Source organism: Dromiciops gliroides, chromosome 5, assembly GCF_019393635.1.
Source record: "Dromiciops gliroides isolate mDroGli1 chromosome 5, mDroGli1.pri, whole genome shotgun sequence".
NCBI lineage: Eukaryota > Metazoa > Chordata > Mammalia > Microbiotheria > Microbiotheriidae > Dromiciops > Dromiciops gliroides.
In genome coordinates this window covers 108,137,590-108,157,359 of record NC_057865.1, presented here as the reverse complement: position 1 = coordinate 108,157,359, position 19,770 = coordinate 108,137,590, and the positions used below count along the sequence as shown (strand labels likewise).

The 19,770-nt window shown below is 38.2% G+C and overlaps 1 protein-coding gene across 1 annotated transcript in view; it reads right to left on the bottom strand.

Annotated features, from left to right (window-relative positions):
• The window catches only part of DGKI (diacylglycerol kinase iota), a 599,484-nt gene that overhangs the window by 263,569 nt on the left and 316,145 nt on the right, over nucleotides 1-19,770 (bottom strand). The window contains 3 exon segments of the mRNA XM_043965727.1: nucleotides 12,891-12,969; nucleotides 16,842-16,979; nucleotides 18,766-18,879. Coding sequence (XP_043821662.1) covers nucleotides 12,891-12,969; nucleotides 16,842-16,979; nucleotides 18,766-18,879 — 331 coding nt within the window.

Below are 19,770 nucleotides of genomic sequence, written 5' to 3'. Positions count from 1 at the left end.
TACACAGTATTGCTAAAAATATATTGTACAGGCTGATAAGATCACATAAATCAAATGTTGCCTCCAAAGCAAACCAATAAGAAATAGCGAGACAGAAAGTTTGCTATTTGTTCCTTATCATTGGGCTGGGCTATTTTCACAGTCCCGATTTGCTATTTTTGCTGATAGTTCATTTTCTGGAAGATTTTGTCCTTGCAGAACTCATCATCTATCATAGGATTTAGACCTGGAGAAATCATTCACTCATTTTTACCAGTATATTACTGACAAATAATCCCCAGAGATGAAGGGGAAAGGGAATAAGCATTTATATAGAACCTACTGTATGCTGCCTATTATGTGGCACCTACTGTGCTAAGCATATTTTACAAATATTATCTCACTTGATCCTCTCTTCGCAACAACCTTGTTATATAGGTGCTACTATTACCCCCATTTTACAGATGAGGAAACTGCGGGGAAACAGAAATAAGTAACTTGTCCAATATCACACAGCTAGGCAGTATCTGAGGTGAAATTGAATTCTGGTCTTCCTGACTCCTGGTACATGACTCTGTACATTATGGTGCCTCCTAGTGGCCTAGAGAAGTAAAAGGCTTCTCTTTACAAACAAAGCTATTTGGGGGCAGTTAAGTGACGCAGTGGATAAAGCACCAGCCCTGGATTCAGGAGGACCTGAGTTCAAATCCAGCCTCAGACACTTGACACTTATTAGCTGTGTGACCTTGGGCAAGTCACAGCCCTCATTGCCCCCACACACACACACACACACAAAACAAACAAAAACACCAAATAAGGCTATTTGAGTCTATCTACTTGAGTTGCCTCTTTCAGTGGTTATTTGTTTGTTTGTTTACCACCCATTAGGCAATTTTGTCCAATGTGGATTTTTTTTTTTGCTGTGATTCCTGAGGCATTTTTTCTCTGTGTGTCTGAGGCTATTTCTGCTGGGAAAAAAAATGTGACATGTTTTCTCACAAAATGCCATTCTAAATTTGACTTTTGTGTTCTCAGTCTTTAACCATGCATTAAAAACTGTAGAAACCCCAATCCATCAACGCACATAAAAAGGCTGTCGACTCATCATGAATGAATGGTTGAAAATCTACCTTTGCCATCTTTACTATGGAGGGGGGAAGCCACAAAGTTCACCTTTAGTTATGATGATATAAAGATTTCTTGACCAATTAAATAAACAAGGGGAATGCAAATAACCCAAATGAATAAAAAGGATGAGCTGATGCTCAAATGAAGATAAAAGTAAAACAGGGGAAAAAATGAGAGAATACTTGTAAAGTACTTTGCAAACCTTAAAGCAAAGCCTATATAAATGTTAGCTATTATTAGGATTAGGAACAGGATAACCTTAGAGTCTGGAATCAATGAGCAATCATTTATTAATTGCCTACTATTAGCCAGCATTTTTCTAGAATCTGAGAATATTTCACCTTCTAGAAGTTTGCATTCTACTGGAGGGAAGAAGAGAAGGATAGCACACATTGACAGATAAGTAATAAAAGAAAAATACAGAATAAATGCAGAGTGATTTGGGAGAACACAAAACATGAAGAGTTGGGAAAGGCCTCTTAAAGGAGATGACTGGGGTAGCTAGATGGCGCAGTGGTTAAAGCGCTGGCCCTGGATTCAGGAGTACTTGAGTTCAAATCCAGCCTCAGACACTTGATACTTACTAGCTGTGTGACCCTGGGCAAGTCACTTAACCCCCATTGCCCCACAAAAAAAAAAAAAAAAAAAAAGGAGATGACCTTTGCCCTGAATCTAGAAGGGGTCAGGAATGTAAAAGACTGGTCTATTTGAGTGCTGGTCTCCTGAACTGAAGCCAGATTATGCAAAGGCAGAAGATGAGGTGTCATGAGCAGAAAAGAGCAATTAGACAAATGGAGCTGGAACACAGAATAGCTGGTTGAAGTGTAAATCAGGAAAGATCAGATGGAGCCACACTATTAAAGCACATTAAACACTAAAGAGAGAAGTTTTTTATTTTATCCTAGAAGCAATTATAATGAGGCACTGAAGCTTCTTGATTTTAGTAATGACAAAGTCGAACCTGAATTCAAAACAGTTCACGAAGACCTGAGTTTAATTTCTGTCTCTTACACATACTGGCTTGCAGAACCACGGACAATTCATGCGCAAGTCATCACTCTGTCACATCTTGTCCTCTTTGAAAACTAAGGACGAACAACAATAACAATCTTTCAGTGGCCCAGAGAATTCTCTAAGACTACAAGTTGGAGATAAGTTGTCATTCTACATTGGAGAAGTAGATTAGAAAACTTACATATAGGAAATTATAGTTCTGGGTCAAAAAAAATTCCACGTTTGGGAAACTTCACAGTTTAACAGAACTGGTGCTTGGAGTGATTCATTCATTCATTCATTCAACCAATCAATAAAAGGTATTTATTAAGTGCCTACTGAGCACCAGGAAATTACAAGTACAGAGAATGAAACAATCTACTCTCATATATTCTGATGGAGAAAACAACTCTCTCTATATATCTAAACACATAAAAAGATAAGTATATATAAATATATAACTTTATATATAAATGTAAATATTTATATATGTAGATGTTTGTATATAATTATATAAGCATACTTTATCTGTAAATAAATGTAACACATATATGCATATAGTTTACAAATACATATGTATATTTATACACACAAAGTATTTAAATACAAGCTCATTTAGGAGGGAAGATACAAGCAATTAGAGGAATCAGGAAAGGTTTCATGTAGAAGATTGTGTCTGAGCTATATATTAAAGGAAGACAGAGATTCTTTGACTAAATTTCAGGCATGGGCTATAACCAGTGGCAAAACAAAGAGATGAGAGATGGCACTTTGTGTTGGACAAACAGGATCAAAACATCCAGGACAGAGAGTAATGTCCAGTAAGGCTAGAAACGTAATTAGGGCTAGGTTATTTAGGGCTTTACTGCCTGATTTTCTAGGGGATCTGAAAGCAGAATTGATGAAGTCTTCATTCTGCCAACTTTTTCTGAGTATTATTCAGCCTTCTGGGTCCAAAAAGAAGAGTTTGTTTATATTTTATTCAGAGGCAATAAGAAGCCATTGGAGTTGGGTGAGTAGGGGAGTCATGTACCTAAGGAAAACTACCTGTATAAAACAGACTGGAGAGGTGAGAAATGAGGGAGGGAGACTAACTGGGAGGCTGTTTTGATAATTCAGGTGAGAGGTAACAAAGCCCTGAACTATGGTGGTAGTTAAGTGAATGGAGATAATCATTGAGCTGCAAGGAAATAAGATAAGAACTTGAATTCAGCTCTAGGACTTCTGTGTAAACTTAAAAAATGCCAGTACTCACTATGGAAACTTAAATAACTCTGGGACTTAGACACTGTGTAACCTTAACTTCTCCAGACTTGGGGGTCTTCATTGATGAAATTAAGGTAATACTAGAATTACTGCAAAGATCAAATGAGAGAAAATGTACATGAAGTACTTTCCCTACTCCTCAGTGTCTCCTTTTCTACCATTTCTAATCAGCATTTCTCTTCTTTAGATGTTTGCCTTCCCAGATCCTCCATTTGATAAAAATCCTGGTCAGCTAATTCAGCTGCAAGGAACAAAGCTTTGGGTTGGTTGTTTTGGTTTTTTTTTCTCCCTATTCTGGTCTTTCACCAACTGCCTGCTTTTCCAGGGGATCTGAAAGTGAAATTGATGGAGTCTTCATTCTGCCAACTTTTTTAGAGTATTAACTTTAGCCTTCTGGGTCCAATTATTATAAGAGAAAACTGGACTCAGTCTGAAGTTCTTATAAAGTGTATTCTTACACTCTAAATACATTGTCAAACCACCTTGGGGCTTTTGGTTACAGATGCCAAGGAGGCCTGCCAACACTCTGGTCATCGGAGTAGGAAAAGATTCCATATACTCATCTCCTGCCAAGTCCTACTGCCTTGTGGCTTTCTCAAAGGGAATCAAAATGTGTAGGTCTTCTCCAGCCATAAATAGGAAGGTATTTGATAGGAGGTCACTTTCACCTTGACCTTTCTTCAGAGCTGTTCAGACATTTTTTCCTATCTCTCCAGTGTTCATCTGCATTTAAAATTTTTATTCTGGGGCCAAGGTCTTTGTACTCTTTTGGTCAATATCTCTTACATCTGTTCACTCTCCTACAGGTATTATTCCTTGGTTCAGGTTCATGATGAAAACTGCTCAAAGCTGAACACTAGTTTCATATCACTCAAGTTTAAATGCAACTTTGAGCATATTTGAATCCATTCTTCTTTTCACATAAGGTAATACTGCTTTCACTTGTTTTCTACTTAAATTGTCACAAAGGTTAAGAAAGAAAGTAGTAACTAGGTAGTGCAAGGGATAGAGCATTGGGATTGGAGACAGGAGGACCTGAGTTCAAATATTACCTCAGATATTTACTACCTGCATGACCCTGGGGAAATTACTTAACCCATATTGCCTGAAAAAATAAGGGGGGGGATGAACCATTCAAAGATCTAGGTTCAAGTCTAGCTCTTGTTGGTTTTGAATTTTAAAAGTCCCTTTCCTCATTACCAGAAGTAAATTAAATAGCCCTACTTCTGCTTCTGCTTGGGACAAAATAGGATAATTGCCCCATCACTTGGTTGGCTAAACTTGCTTATGCTGTCAAAATTAGAGTAAAAAACAAAAACCACCTCCAGGTTAAAACTGTCAGTCTCACATCTGCCTCCTCAGCAGTACTGCTTTCTAATGATTTCCCTTGATCCACAGCCATCTAGCACCCACAGAACAAAATAAAGTACATCACTCAATTTTGCTACCACCTTGGGAATACTGGGCTATAAATCATATACTGAAAAATATTGTCAGTATAGTTTCATATTATGTGAATTGCACAGCACCTGTGATTTCATCATAAGTGTGGAATGTCCAGTGTGACATCTTCATCCAGTGAAACAGATCCAGTAAGTCCTAGGGAGCTGTGGAGGGTCAGCAGAGTTTCAGTGACTTGCTTAAAGTAATAAGTGTAGGGGGGTGAATTTTAAACCAGGTATTCCTGGATTACTAAACCAGCCAGCTCATATTACTCTTAGCAATAAACAATCTAACAGAGGTACCATTTGGCATTCATTCATATTTTAATTCATTCAATTCCTGGGTTTCTTCCAGTCCTGTAAGTCTTTTTGTCAAACTTTTCCCAGGTTTCATCATGCCAGGATCTCTACCTTGATGCTTCTAAACACTAGTAAAGATCATGGTATCCAAAAGTTGTTGTTGAGAGATTTGGAATTTTCATTAAGAATGTCAGAAAACCAGAGACTTCTGAGGAGAGAGACAGCCTGGTGAACTAGAAAGTGTCCTGAATTTACAGTTATGGGACCTGAATTAAAATCCCAGATCTCCTGCTTGTCAAGTATGAGCACGGACAAATCATTTCATTTCTCTGAGTATCAACTTCCCCACTTATGAAATGAGAGTAGACTACATAACCGCTAAGACTCCTTCCAGCTATATAACTACACACACAAAAAAAGTGGTCAAAAAGAAATTTTCCATTTTATGTCAAAATCTGATGAACATTTATGCCACAGCATGATGAGTGGGCATGGAGCTTGAATACCTTAATTTAAGCTACCATCTTGGCAGAATGAATAGAGAGGGGGCCAACCTGGGAGTTTAGAAAATCTAACTTCATTCCTACCTTTAACACACCCAGGCAAACCATTTAGCCTCATAATAGCTCAGTCAGGTCTCTAAAACTATCAGCTGCAGAATAATTGCTAATCTGTATTGGGAGAGGGAGTTACCTTACTAGGTATTTCTGAAACCAATGAAATAAAATCTGGACAGAAAAAAGCCTGGCAACTCTTAAGGCAGGAACAAGGTATTAGCCAGTGTGGTGTGGAATATCCCCACAACGTCTTGTGCTTAGAGTTGTCAAGAAGCAGGACTAGTTAAGCCTTCCATTTGTACCAACTTGCTTTCCTGACATATCCTAGCCTTACTTCCAGACAGCAGGCTCCTTACAAATGCTACTTTGGGACTTCATAAAGCCTGTCTCCTCCTCCTCCTTGCCTCATGTGCTGTGCTCATAACAGATTTGTTTACCTCAATAATAGGAGCTTCAGGCTTGATTCCAATGGTGTGATGCATTCTAACAAAGTTGATGTTAGATCTCACTTAATTCCTGCTGTATAAAGAGGTCTCTTCAGAGCTCAAGATCTTTGAATTCTAATACCACCCCTTGGTCCAGGAGGGTTCCTCTGCAGACTACTTGTATTTGGAACAACTGAACCTTGAACTAAAGCTTTAAGTAGTCTTCAAGTTCTTTGGCTCTCTATATAGCCTGTGTTTTTACTGAGTGGGTCCTAATAACTTTGAGTAAAGAGTCATGGGATTAGAAGGCCTTGCTTCAAAACTGCTCCTAGTAGACAGCATCATAGACGGACAGATGTACATATAAAGGGATTAGGATGAAGATGCACCAAAAGAACAATGCATGTTGTTGTTGTTCAGTCATTTCAGTAGTGTCCAACTCTTCACGACCTCATTTGGGGTTTACTTGGCAGAGATACTGGAGTGGTTTGCCATTTTGTTCTCCAGCTCATTTTACAGATGAGGAAACTGAGGCAAACAGAATTAAGCGACTTGCCCAGGGTCATGAAAATAGTATGTGTATGAGGCCAGATTTGAACTCAGGTCTCCCCGAGTCCAGGCAAGGTGTTCTATCCTCTGCATCCCAGTACTGCTTTCTAATGATTTCCCTTGATCCTAGGTATCCACCTAGCTGCTGAAATAATATAAATGAAAACATCATTAAAGGCAATAAAATCCAGAGTAAATACAGTGGGAAAATGTTGATTCCAGATAATGTTAAGGTCTATTTTCTTCCTTTCTGTTAAGAAATAGTAAATGACAGGCATGAGAAGCAGCCTACTATAATGTACAGCTAACCTGGTTGTCACAAAGATCTACAATCAAGTCCCAACTCTGACACATCCTGGCTGTGTGACTAAGGACAAATCATTTCACAATGCAATGTACTTGATAGCTCTCTAAGATCCTAAGATGTAGAACAGGTGTCAATCTGCCTTGGTAACATTTGCTCATGAGGAGTTCCTTATATGGTAGATAGGTGGCACAGTGTATAGAACATCAAGCCAGAAGTCAGGAAGACCTGACCTCAAATCCAGCCATAGAGGCTTGTCAGAAGTATGAGGACAAGTCACTTAACTTTTGTTTGTCTCAGTGTCCTCTTCTATAAAATGGATCCCCATTATCCAATATTTATTATTATCCAATAATAGCACCTCCCTCCCAGGGTTGTTGGGAGGATCAAATGAGAATATAATTGTAAATCACATAACCCAATGACTAGCACCTAATAAGTTATATATAAATATTAGCTATTGTTATTACTCTCATTATATCAGTGGAAAAATTTTGAGTGGTTCAAAAATAAAATGCAAGATTGCATCAGGACATAAGAAATGGTAAACTACATGAGTATTAGCATAGACCACATTGATTGTTTTCAACTATGAAAGCAGACATTTTTGTCAAACCACTGAAAGGTCATTACATATTGTAAGCCAGCTAGGATAACCTAGAGGGAAATCTGTTGCACTTGGTCATTTATAGTTATCATAATTATATGCTGTAATGATTTCAATAATGCAGTTTATAAAAACTTTTCTTCAATGATACATCTTTATCTTGTTATATAAATAACTTTCTAATTTTAAAACCCTTTAATATAGTGATTATAACTGACAGTATATGTAATTTTCTTTCAATCAATAAGCATTTATCAAGCACTTGCTTTATATATGGCACTGTGCACTGCACATTAAGTGTGCAAAGAAAAAAAGCCATGCAATCTGTGTTCTTAAGCTTGCAGTATACAAATAGAGACAAACATGAACCTTTTAGTTAGAGAGAGGGTAATTTATTTGGAGGAGATAGGAGACATTAGCAGCTGAAGTGAACAGGAAAGGCCTCATGCAGAAGGTGGAACTCAAGGTCCCCTAGGCATTCTAGGAAGCAAAGATGAGGAAGGAGCACATTCCTAGCATGGGAGCAGCCACTGCAAAGGACGAGATGAAAGACGGAGTGTTATATCTGAGGACCAAGGTCAGTCTGGCTAGACCGCAGGCCACAAGAAGGGAGGTAATGCGTAATTAGGCTGAGAAGGTAAGTTTGGGCCATTGTGGTAAGTCTAGAGATGCTACAATGATGGGCCAGATCTAATAAGATGAAATTTAATAGAGGAAATTGGAAAAGCTTACACTTGGGTTTTAAAAAAAATCAAAAGTACAAGGATAGGATGAGGAAGATATGGCTAGACAAGAATTCTTATGTAAAAATGGCCTGAGGGTTTCAGTGTACTGCAACATAAGATAAAAGAATGACCAAAAAAGAATGCAATTTTAGAATAATAATAGAGATTGGATGTCCTGAATGAAGGAGGTGATAGATCTGCTATCTGCTATAGACACCACATTTTAGGAAGGACAATGATATCCTAGTGGGAAACTAGAGGAGGTTGAATAAGATGGTGGGTGAAAGGATTTAAAGCAATTGGATCCGAGGATCAGTTGAAAGAACTGGGTATGTGGAGACCAGAGAAGAAATGACCTGCAAGATGAACATGATAGTTGTCATTCATTATTTATATAGTAGGATTGAGATGCATTTTTCTTGGTCTCAGAGGCCAGAGCTAGGAGCATTGGGTATCAGCCACAAAGAGGTAGATTTCGTTTCAATATGGAAAAAATCCACAATAGCTGGAATGGCCCAAATGTGGAATGGGCTTCCTCGGGGGATAGTGAGCTCCATACCACTGGAAGTCTTCTAGTTAGGCTGGATGGCTGCTTGTGAATATTATAGAAAGGGATTCGTACTTAATTACAGATGATATGAGAGAACTTCTGAAATTCTTTCCAACTTTATTCTGACATCTATGACTTTACAGCATTGATTCTTTTTTTTTTCTTTTTTTTTTTTTTTTGCGGGGCAATGGGGGTTAAGTGACTTGCCCAGGGTCACACAGCTAGTAAGTGTAAAGTGTCTGAGGCCAGATTTGAACTCAGGTACTCCTGAATCCAGGGCCAGTGCTTTATCCACTGTGCCACCTAGCCGCCCCCTTACAGCATTGATTCTTAACCATGGGATCTGATTTTTTTGTTTGTTTGGTTTTTGGTTTTTGGTTTTTGTTTTTGCGGGGCAATGGGGGTTAAGTGATTTGCCCAGGGTCACACAGCTAGTAAGTGTCAAGTGTCTGAGGCCAGATTTGAACTCAGGTACTCCTGAATCCAGGGCCGGTGCTTAATCCTCTGCACCACCTAGCCGCCCCCATGGGGTCTGATTTTAAGGAATCTGGGAACTTGGATGGGAGAAAAAAATACATCATTATTTTTCATTATCCTTTAACTAAAATTTAGCATTTCCTCCAATTATGAATGTGGACAACAGATCACTATTCTGATGGGTCCATAAATCTGTCAAGGGAGTCCATGGCACAAAAAAGAGGGGTTGAGAACCCCCACTTAAAAACTTGCGATTTTTTTTTATTCCTAACAATAAGATGGATATACTTGTCATTTTAAGCATTAATTCTGCTCCATAAATGTTTTTAGTCTTGAATTATGAACAACGGGTACCTCAATGCCATCTGATATTTTGGCTCTAAGCAGAATTCCAGCATAGGAAGCTGCAGCACTGTTTTTATAAAAATGTTTTATGTTCATCTTAATGCACTATTCAAAAAATGCTTAGCATTCTGGAAAGCGCATGCTGCTGAGTCTAAGGTCAGAAAATTCTCCTTTTCAAATAAATGATGAAGTAGCTTAGAATGGTTGCCTTTTCTGGGAGAAAACTATGATAAAAATTGAGTAGTACCTAAAAGGCCTGAAGCTCTTGCTTTGTCTAAATAATGCAAATATAAGCCACTAGAAATTCCAAATTCCCAGTTCTTTCACTCTTTGTCTCTTTGTCTCTCTGTCTCTCTCTCTGTCTCTCTGTCTCTCTCTGTCTCTCTGTCTCTCTCTGTCTCTCTCTCTGTCACTCAGACTCATGATCAATCAAAACCACATAGAATTTCCTGAAGTCTTTCCATAAGTTCAATTTTAGTTGATATCATAACTGGGAAACCACTAAAACAAGGTGCCTGCCATTCCACACGTACATTCCTAATGGGAAATCTACTAAAACATGGAATCTATAAAGCACAGAGTAATTTTAAACAATTGCCTTGGGAAGGCCCTTCACTGTGGCTGGGCCTCCACAATTAAAGGGTATCATTAGGGGCAGCTAGGTGGCACAGTGGATAGAGCACCAGTCCTGGAGTCAGGAAGACCTGAGTTCAAATCTGACTTCAGACACTTAACACTTACTAGCTGTGTGACCCTGAGCAAGTCACTTAACCCCAACTGCCTCACCAAAAAATAAAATAAAATAAAGGGTATCACTGATCTTCAGTAATTGATGAGTTTGGACAAAGTCAAATAAAAATAAAATACTTCTACCCCAAACATAAAATTTGCTATATGATGTGGACACTGCTTTTAGTCTCTCCACAAAATTCTAAATTACCATTCAACTACTTCTTTAACATGTAGTGAGGCAGAAGGGAAGTCCCAGGATGCAAATGCTGCCTCCTCCCCCACAGAATTCTGTTCCTGGGGGGAAGCAATTGCTCCTAAAATGTTGCACTCCCAAGTAGTAGCAAAGGATTCCAGATTAGAATACATTAAACAGGCTGCGTTTCGACAAATCTGGGGACAAAATGTTTTATAGAGGCATTTTCCCTAGCAATTACACTGTCTGATCACTCTCAGAGCCCCATATAGACATGAATCGTGGACCTCTCAAAATTTACTCTCACCAAGGAAATGAAACCCAAGAATACACCCGAGATGTCTGATTGAGAAGCATGAATCAAAAACCATTCGAACCCAAACGTGGAATTATGATGCATCAGTACATCAACTAGAAAAACACTTCCCAAACTCTGTCACATTCAGACTTCTCTGTTCCATCCCTTCCTATGGAGAATGAGGAGAGGCTAGCTAGTTTCAAGGTACCAGAACTCCAAAGTTTACCATCTTGCTGCTCAGTGTTTAGGAGTTTTCAGTCATGTCTGACTCTTCAAGACCCCATTTGTGGTTTTCTTGGCAAAGATGATAGAATGGTTTGCCATTTCCTTCTCCATCTCACTTTATGGATGAGGAAACTGAGGCAAATAGGGTGAAGTACTTGCCCAGGGTCACACAACTAGTAAGTGTCAGAGGTCAGCTTTGAACTCAGGAAAATGGGTCTTCCTGATTTCAGTCTTGACATTCTATCTACTGGACCATCTAATTGCCTGACTTGCTTCTGGGACCCATACAAAATACTCTCGGGGTAACTACCCTCCCCTCTGGAGCAAAATTCCCAATGAATGTTTTCATCTAGAGACTCCTTTCCTATCCAATGCTATGCTGCATTAGGATATAATTGACATGCATACCTGTCCACTGCTAATTCCTAGACAGCTTAGGCTATTGATTCTGAATGGCATTTTAAATCTCTGAACAACAAACAGTGGTGCTGGTGAATGACACATTTTCAGTAATTATATTAGATAGCCAAATACCTTATTTTAGATAAATCAAACATTTATAGGTCCCAGGATATCAGAAGTATAACATGCTCCTATTCAAAAAATGTTATTTTGTTTGTTTAAAAATGGGTCAGTTTCTGTATGAAACCTAGGAAGTGGTCAGACATTAAATTCTTCAATATACAGCTAGGTGGCATAGTGAATAGAATGCTGGGCCTGGAGTCAGGAAGACCTAAGTTCAAATCCAGCCTCAGACACTTACTAGCTGGGTGCCCCTGGGCAAATCACTTAACCCTGTTTTCCTTAGTTTCCTCATCTGGAAAATGAAGGAAATGACAAACTAGTCTTGTATCTTTGCCAAAAAAACCACAAAGAGGGTCACAACGAGTCAGACATAACTGAACAACATAATATTCAAGCTCCAATATGAATGCCATACTCATTTACCAGGAATATTTTAGAGTAATGTTAAAATGCCTATGGCTAACCATTTTTAACAGAGTCCGATCCTTGACAGAAAAGATGATGTGGTTATCAGTAAAGAGCAAACCTTCGATATAACTGAATCTTGCTGTTAAAAAATTATTCCATAGAAAACCACTTCTTAGAAATCATTGTAAAACAATCAAAAGAATACAGATGGAACAAAATCTGAGGGAACTCAAAGGAATAACAAGCAATATCACACCACAGTGCTCCCAACACATACACACACACACACACACACACACACACAATCCAACATATCCCCAAAATCTTAGTGCATTTTTAAGATTTAACAGCAATAAATGAAATATTCTGCTTATGAAGTAATTTTGGTTTTCATGTTATTTCTCAAATCAGGGACAATGTGGAGACTGGAATAACCCTGCCCTTGGCATGATAACCATCATCCTAATCCATCTGATTGGTTATATTGTGGATAATGAGAAAAGAAATACTGGAGTCAAATTTGTCCACATTGGATCATTCTGGGCATTTATAAACCATCTTCCTTCTTTCAAACCCTTTCTTCTTGCTTATTTCAATGTCTGGTCCCTTTTGCACTTCCCAATATGAGGAAAAGGCCTAAAGGGTGATTTGGGGGGAAAAGGAAGGAAGCATTCCAGTGTTCTCATGAATGTTCAATATAAATATGGTTCATCAATACCTGTCCCTGTCTGTTGTATACTGATATTTTATCTCAGGCCTCCAACAAAAGAATGGCAGTAAAACAAGCTTAACCCTTGCTGAAACATACAAACCACTTGCCAGTTCGTTCTACCCTAGGATAAAAGCGCAAGAAGTGTCTCACCTCGGGATTCATGGAATTCCAGTGTAACGTGAGCATCAAATCCAAGGCTGAAGTAATTATTGAAAACATTGAGGGGAAGCTGTAATGACAAATAGAGATCCATGTAAATTTGACTAACAAAGGTGAAAAAGAAAAGACACTCTATGATGTCAGGCGAGACTGATATGTGGTTTACACCTCCCAACTGAAGTCCCCAAGATAAGGGGAAAGGGCAATGAGTTTAAGATTATAAACTCCTCTGGAAAGGTTCAGGGAAGGGAATTATAGCTAACAAATAGAAGTGCAATAAAACCAATAACAAAATGCAAATAGTAAATGCAGAATCTACTCGGTCTGCATTTTGTGATGATAGAATCTGAGAAAGTCTAAAATTTTTTCTTTGTATTTTGCTGAGACTGAATTTGCTTAGCAAATATATATGTATCTATGTGTCAGTCGATATGTATTTATTACATGCCTGCTACATGCCACGCAGTGTGCTAAGCACTGGGAATATGTGCGTGTGTGTATGCATAAAATAGTTCCTTAAGAGATAAAGCATTAGAATATTTGACATGCAAAAACAGCTAATTTAAAATGAACTATATCAGGGGGCAGCTAGGTGGCACAGTGGATAGAGCACTGGCCCTGGAGTCAGGAGGACCTGAGTTCAAATCTGACCTCAGACACTTAACAATTACTAGCTGTGTGACCCTGAGCAAGTCACTTAACCCCCAATTGCCTCACCAAAAAAATAAAAATTAACTATATCTCTTCAGTAAGTTCTTACAGTGGGGCCTCTCCTTGGAAACACATTTAAATTGATAATACAAAGTCACTACACTTGAAAGTAATGATCATCTATATTTTCCAAAAGAAAAATTCTAATTTGAATATTTCACTAATACATACCATGCCTCATAGTCTGAATAGTGAGATCATAATGTACATACTATGTCATTATTCTATGAAAAAACATCACTTCGCTACTTTATGTGGGTTCTCTCTCATAAATAGCCCTGAGGATTGATTGACTGACCAACTGATGGACAAAAGTGTGGCAGAATAAAAAGAGCATTGGTCATTTTACCCCCCTGGGCCTTGGCCTGATAAATCAGGGGACTGGACTAGATTATAATGAGCTCCAACATCCTAGACTCCTAAAGGCCAGCTTTAGTCTTTTCTCCTGGATCAAGAAGAAGGGAAAATAACCAGACATGCTTGCTATGAAACAGGCTTCACATTGCTAACAGGAAAATGCAACTGCTGAGATAATCTTTCTCTTGTCACTAAAGTCAAGTAAAATTAGAAAAGTACATGGCGAATGGCCAATGGGCAACAGATCTCTCATGGACTTTCTCTTTTGATCATAACCCCAGCATGAAAGGCATGTTCAATGACAATAGAATGAGCTAATTCATCTTAGCTAGGAGGAAGGTTAATCTTGTTATCTCTCTGCTGAAGCAGAATTGTGCCTCATTCTTAGTGACTCAACAAACACGTGCAAAACACACAGTAGGCCACTTGATATTAGAAATAGCATACCTAGGAAATTATTGCAGTGTTTCACTTTCCCCATAATCACCAAAATCTTCCATTTGATTAAAGGTCAGATAGAGAGAATCTTTTACTATGGAAGAAGCCTTTCCTTCTGACAAAGGTAGGGATTCATTGGATGACCAAGATGGCCTGTATAGTAAGAAGAGCCTTAAGTAGAATGTAAACTCCCTGAGAGCAGGAACTATTTTTTCCCATGTGTAGAGTATCTCGAATATAGTGAACACTTAAAATATGTTTACTGAGTTGGATGGAAAAGGCAAAAATTTTAACCGGATAGAATGAACATGATAGATAATTCACTCAGCAGGTGAACTGATCCTTAGGAATGGTCAAGAGAGAACTCTGAAATGCTGTCACCGAAGAGAATGAAAGAAACTCTGAAATGTTTGATATCTGAAAGATGACTGTTTCCCAAGACTTTCACAAAATACCAAAACTATGTAAAAACAACAAAGGATAATTATGCTGTCTGTGGGGCAAACATTATCCTTCTAAATCACTTAAATCCATGATGCTATAACTTCCTTTTATCAATATTCACTGAGGATAAGCTAAAGAGAAAATCCACCCACCATTTTCTAAATAATAGCCTTTCTTAAACTTGCAGGATATTGATTAAATTACTCTTTAGCTTCTCCAAGCTAAAAAAATCCAAATTCCTTTAAATTTTCTTCCAAAAATCTTATTTTTGTAAAATCCTCTAACTTGCTGTTTCTCTTGGCACTAAGGGGGCTTCCAGTTCTTCAGACTGTAGAGACCAGAACTGAATGGGATAGTCTAATAATAGTCTGACCAACACCATGTGTATAGGAGACAGACTGCCTCATGGTGGCCACATGGGTTACTTATTTTAGTTTGGGTCTTGCTCTTTCTAGTCACATGCTTTATAATTAGCACTAATTTCATGGTGTCCAAAGAGAAGCTTCCTATTTTAACAGCACCATTCTACTACTGCTGACTGTTCAGATGATCTACTGCGAAACAGAGGAAGTCTTTCAACTTCTAGTTCATGGGATAAGTGGATGAATGATGAGGACAAGGCAAAAAAAAAATCTCCTTGATTTCTCTGGACAAAAGAAAATAGGTGCTTCTAACTAGGAATCTTGGTCAGATTTACAGATTGAGCCTAGGAAAAGCTAAGTAGAATAGCAAATAGAGGGTTGACCTAGAATCAGAAAAACTTGAGTTCAAATCTAACCTCAGATGCTTCCTAGCTGTGTGATCCCTAGCAAAGAGATATTTCTGTCTACAACAGTTTTCCCAAATGTAAAATAGGTGTTAATAACATATCACCTTACCTTGTAAATCACTTAGCACAATGTTTGACACAATAGGTGCTATATAAATGCTTATTCTTTCTCCCTCAGACACCCAATATGGACAAGTTAGCTATTCCATGACTAAATAACATCTCCAACCACAATCTGTCATCTAAATGAATGCACACCATGAATGAACGCATACCACAGGCAATGGTGGTGGTGGGGAAAGACCAGGTAAGATAATATAGATGTATCCTTCTATCTCTACTACTAGGGGAATACCCCCAAATGTACAGCTTAATGATGGTGAGTGAATTGCATTATATACATTATATATATGTGTATGTGTGTATACAAGTGTGTATATGTATATATGCATAATGTGTGTATATATATATACATTGTGTGTGTGTGTGTATATATATACACATGTGTATATTCCTGTAGAGTGAAGGGGGAAAAGATGAAAATAATATTGAGTATTTATATATTCAGAATATGTAGATTTGAAATTAAGGCTAAATCTTGGAACCAATTCCCTTTACTGTTTTAAGCTTAGCTCTGACAGATTTAAGAAAATGTACCTTGGTTTGTTATTCCTAAAATGCCAGCTCAAAAGTCATGGGTGAAAAAAGATTGGGAATTAAGTATTCTGTATTTCCAGTGAAGATAAAGCAGGTGGTGAAAATGGACTGAATTTGACGTAGTCTGTATTTAGTGTGACCAAGAGGAAAACGTTCCTGATCATAAGGTACTGAATGACATAAGAAAAGTTGTCTTTCTATCTGCAGATCACAAATCTGGATCTCAGTATCCTGAATATGGGGATAAGAGTAACCTTGAGGGCTCAGAAATTTGACAAATACATCTCCTGTAATATAATGCAATTCTTCCTAGAAGACGAAAAAAAGGATGAATTGGCTGACCTTTGGAAGGGACTAGGGGATTTAATCATTTTTAAGTCTAAGGGCAATGAGTGTTTGATAAGGCTATTATTCTATCCTACCTCAACTACTTCAATAGAGATGACACCTCTTAATGCCACAAATGGGAATCACAGTGAGATTCCCCTACCAGAAAATGCGGGATCTATTTCCTGTAACTCAGATTGATAGTTTAAGTTCCTCTGCTGAAGAAAGATCCCTCTAACCTTGCATACACCATCTTCAAGTTCTTCAGGGGGCAAATCGGGGTTTCTTTCTACATGGAGATTCCATCGATCTAGCTGCACAATAGTCCCATCTTCCACATGGCACAATATCTTGGAGACAGGTTCATCTGTGTAACCCTGGGGGATCAGAAAGCACACACACATTACTGCCCTGCTTTTCCTGGGCACTCATTTTTGATTCCTTAAATTAGAGAAGTTTAAATTGGCAAAAAACAAACAAACAAAAAAACACCCACCATTTTCCTTTGAAAGATATTCATGAAAGGAGGAACCTCTCTCCTCTGGAGAATTGTTTATTTTACAGATAACCAATTCTAATTGGAACTCCTTTTCACATATTTACTTGAGTTCCTAGAATTTAGCTTAAAAGGACATGCAAAGAGACCACCTAAGGGTGGACAGCTGTGAATCAAGAGAGTCCTCCTGAAGCCAGTAACTTTATCTGTCAGGAATATAGCCATTTATGATTGTAAAGACAGAACAGCAGTTAGATTTATAGAGCTCACTAAAGCCTCTCCCAATCCTTCTTAATTCTAGCACTTCCCTTCTGCTATTTCCTATTTATCATGTATATTGTCTGTAAGTATTTGTTTTTTCTCTTTTTGCTGTCCTTTCTTTTTATTTTTTTTTCTTGTTAGCTCCATCATGGAATTATGAATTCCTTAAGAACAGGAACTATCTTTTGCCTCTTTTTTATCTGCAGTGCTTACCACAGGGCCCAGCATATAGTAGGCACTTAATAAATGCTTACTGACTGACTAAAGGACAATATCCCTCCTGCTCCTAGCAATCTCACACTAGGAATAACTAAGTACAAGATTGAAGTTTGGACAAGACAGAATTTGGAAAAGGGTAGGCTAAGGAATATATAATATATAGAAGGTAATACCTAGAGGAGAGCTTTATTTTCCTCACAGTTCCCCATTCTCACCTTTCTAATATCCCTGTTTCTTGTGCTATTGGGGAAGAAGTCAACTGAGACACAGTAGAACCAAGAAACTCAACTTCCTGATCACCCTTACTCAAAACTTGGAGAACAGGGTTTGTAAAAGGACAAAGAGTTGTTATAGATAAGGAAAATCCCCCCAGAAAAGGAAAAATTATTTCCTGTGAGGGTGCACTGAACTCTAACCTATGACATCAAGTTCCCTTTTCATGATACCAGAAGATACAGTTTCTAAGGAGGCTACACATGTACAGTATCATTAGAGACAGAACTATTCCAGTCATGATGATAAATCTCAAAGCTCCTGCTCAACAGTGCCTCCTCACCATCTGTATTCCTGGCCGGGGGGTGGGGGTGGGGAAGCAGGAAAGCTGGCAAGGCAATAACTTTCCATACTTCTTGCTGAGTTAGCTTGAAACTGGTTCATGATACAAACTTAGTTGGTTGCCCCTATTACCAACTATGGTGATTCTTTTACCAGGATCACTATTTTAGAAATAACAGTTTGTAATATAGTAAGGTATATCAGCACCTCAAAGGAAGACGTTACCTACACATAGGAATGGGTATAAATGGGACCTAGATTTGGTCCTCCAATTAGTACTCAAAGTGGGATGGAACAATCAAATATAGCATCCCATTTCTTTTTGCTACCTATTGAGCAGACTTGATTAAAGTAGGATTTATGTGAGAAAAAAAAATGTCACATACTTAGTTGCTCCGTATCAAGTTCTTTCATGACTTATACCTGCTTTAGGAAAATCTGAAAAATCAATTGGATTAGATCATGGTTCCTGAACATTCATCATGTACCTTTCACCCTTAAACCTAAATTATTATTATAGATGGAAATACATCCTAATCTCACATTAGAACATCTGCTTGTTACAGAGAAATGATTTCCTGGCAAAATGGACTGTCTTCTATCACTACAGGCCTTTGAGAGCTAGTCCTTACCCCTCCCCAGTTGAGAGTTCGAGCCAGGTCATTTCCAGTACCCAGAGGAAGAACCCCAACAGGAGGCTGGGGACTGAGTTGAAGTTCATCGAGGATGGAAAGGATCCAACCGACCTACAGACAGATTGGGGGCCAAAAGGGAGAGAGAAAAAAATAAATGAGAGAGAAGCATATCCCAGGGGGCTGGAACACAGAAGGGAAGAAGGAACCTTTAATAATAATCATATGGAAGGGGTTTGGGCCTTTTTTGTTTTGTTTTGGTTTTTTTTTCCATAAAAACAAAAACTGTCTTTGGATGAGAAAGCTCTTTATTTGAAACTTTTCAACTCACTCCAGAATGGGAATCATCTTGAAAAGGAAATCAACATTTAGAGCATGTCCTACATAAACAAAACTAGATGCAATCATCTTTTCGTTTACTTCTTAACTGACTTCAAGGGGTAACATTTTTAAAGAAAATTTCAGGCCTGAAATAATTCAATGCAAACCTTTCCACCTATTTTTGCATCTATAAACATACTTTACATTTAGTCCAAGAGCAAACAGCTCTTTGAAAGAGTATGGCTCAAGGCTTTCTCCATTCTGTCTATAATTTACCATTTTTGTCAAAGACTTGGCTAAAGGCATAGATGGCACATTTATCAAATTTGCAGACAACACAAATCTGGAAAGGATAGCTAACACACTAGATGACAGAATCAGGATTCAAAAGTGATCTTGACAAACCAAATCTATTAAGATGAAATCAAATATGGACATATAGAAGATTTTATAATTGGGTTAAAAACCCATTTCACAAGTATGAAATTTAGGAAGGCATTGCTAGATGGCAACTTGGCTCAAAAAAATCTGGAGGGTGGGAATGGAAAGCAAGCTGAATGGGAGCCAACAGAAAGATATGGAAACCAAAAAAGCAAATTGAATCTTAGGCCAAATTAAGAAAGACACGGAGTTTAGTATTAGGGAGGTGACAGTCCCAAACTGTAGTAAACATATGCAACTCAT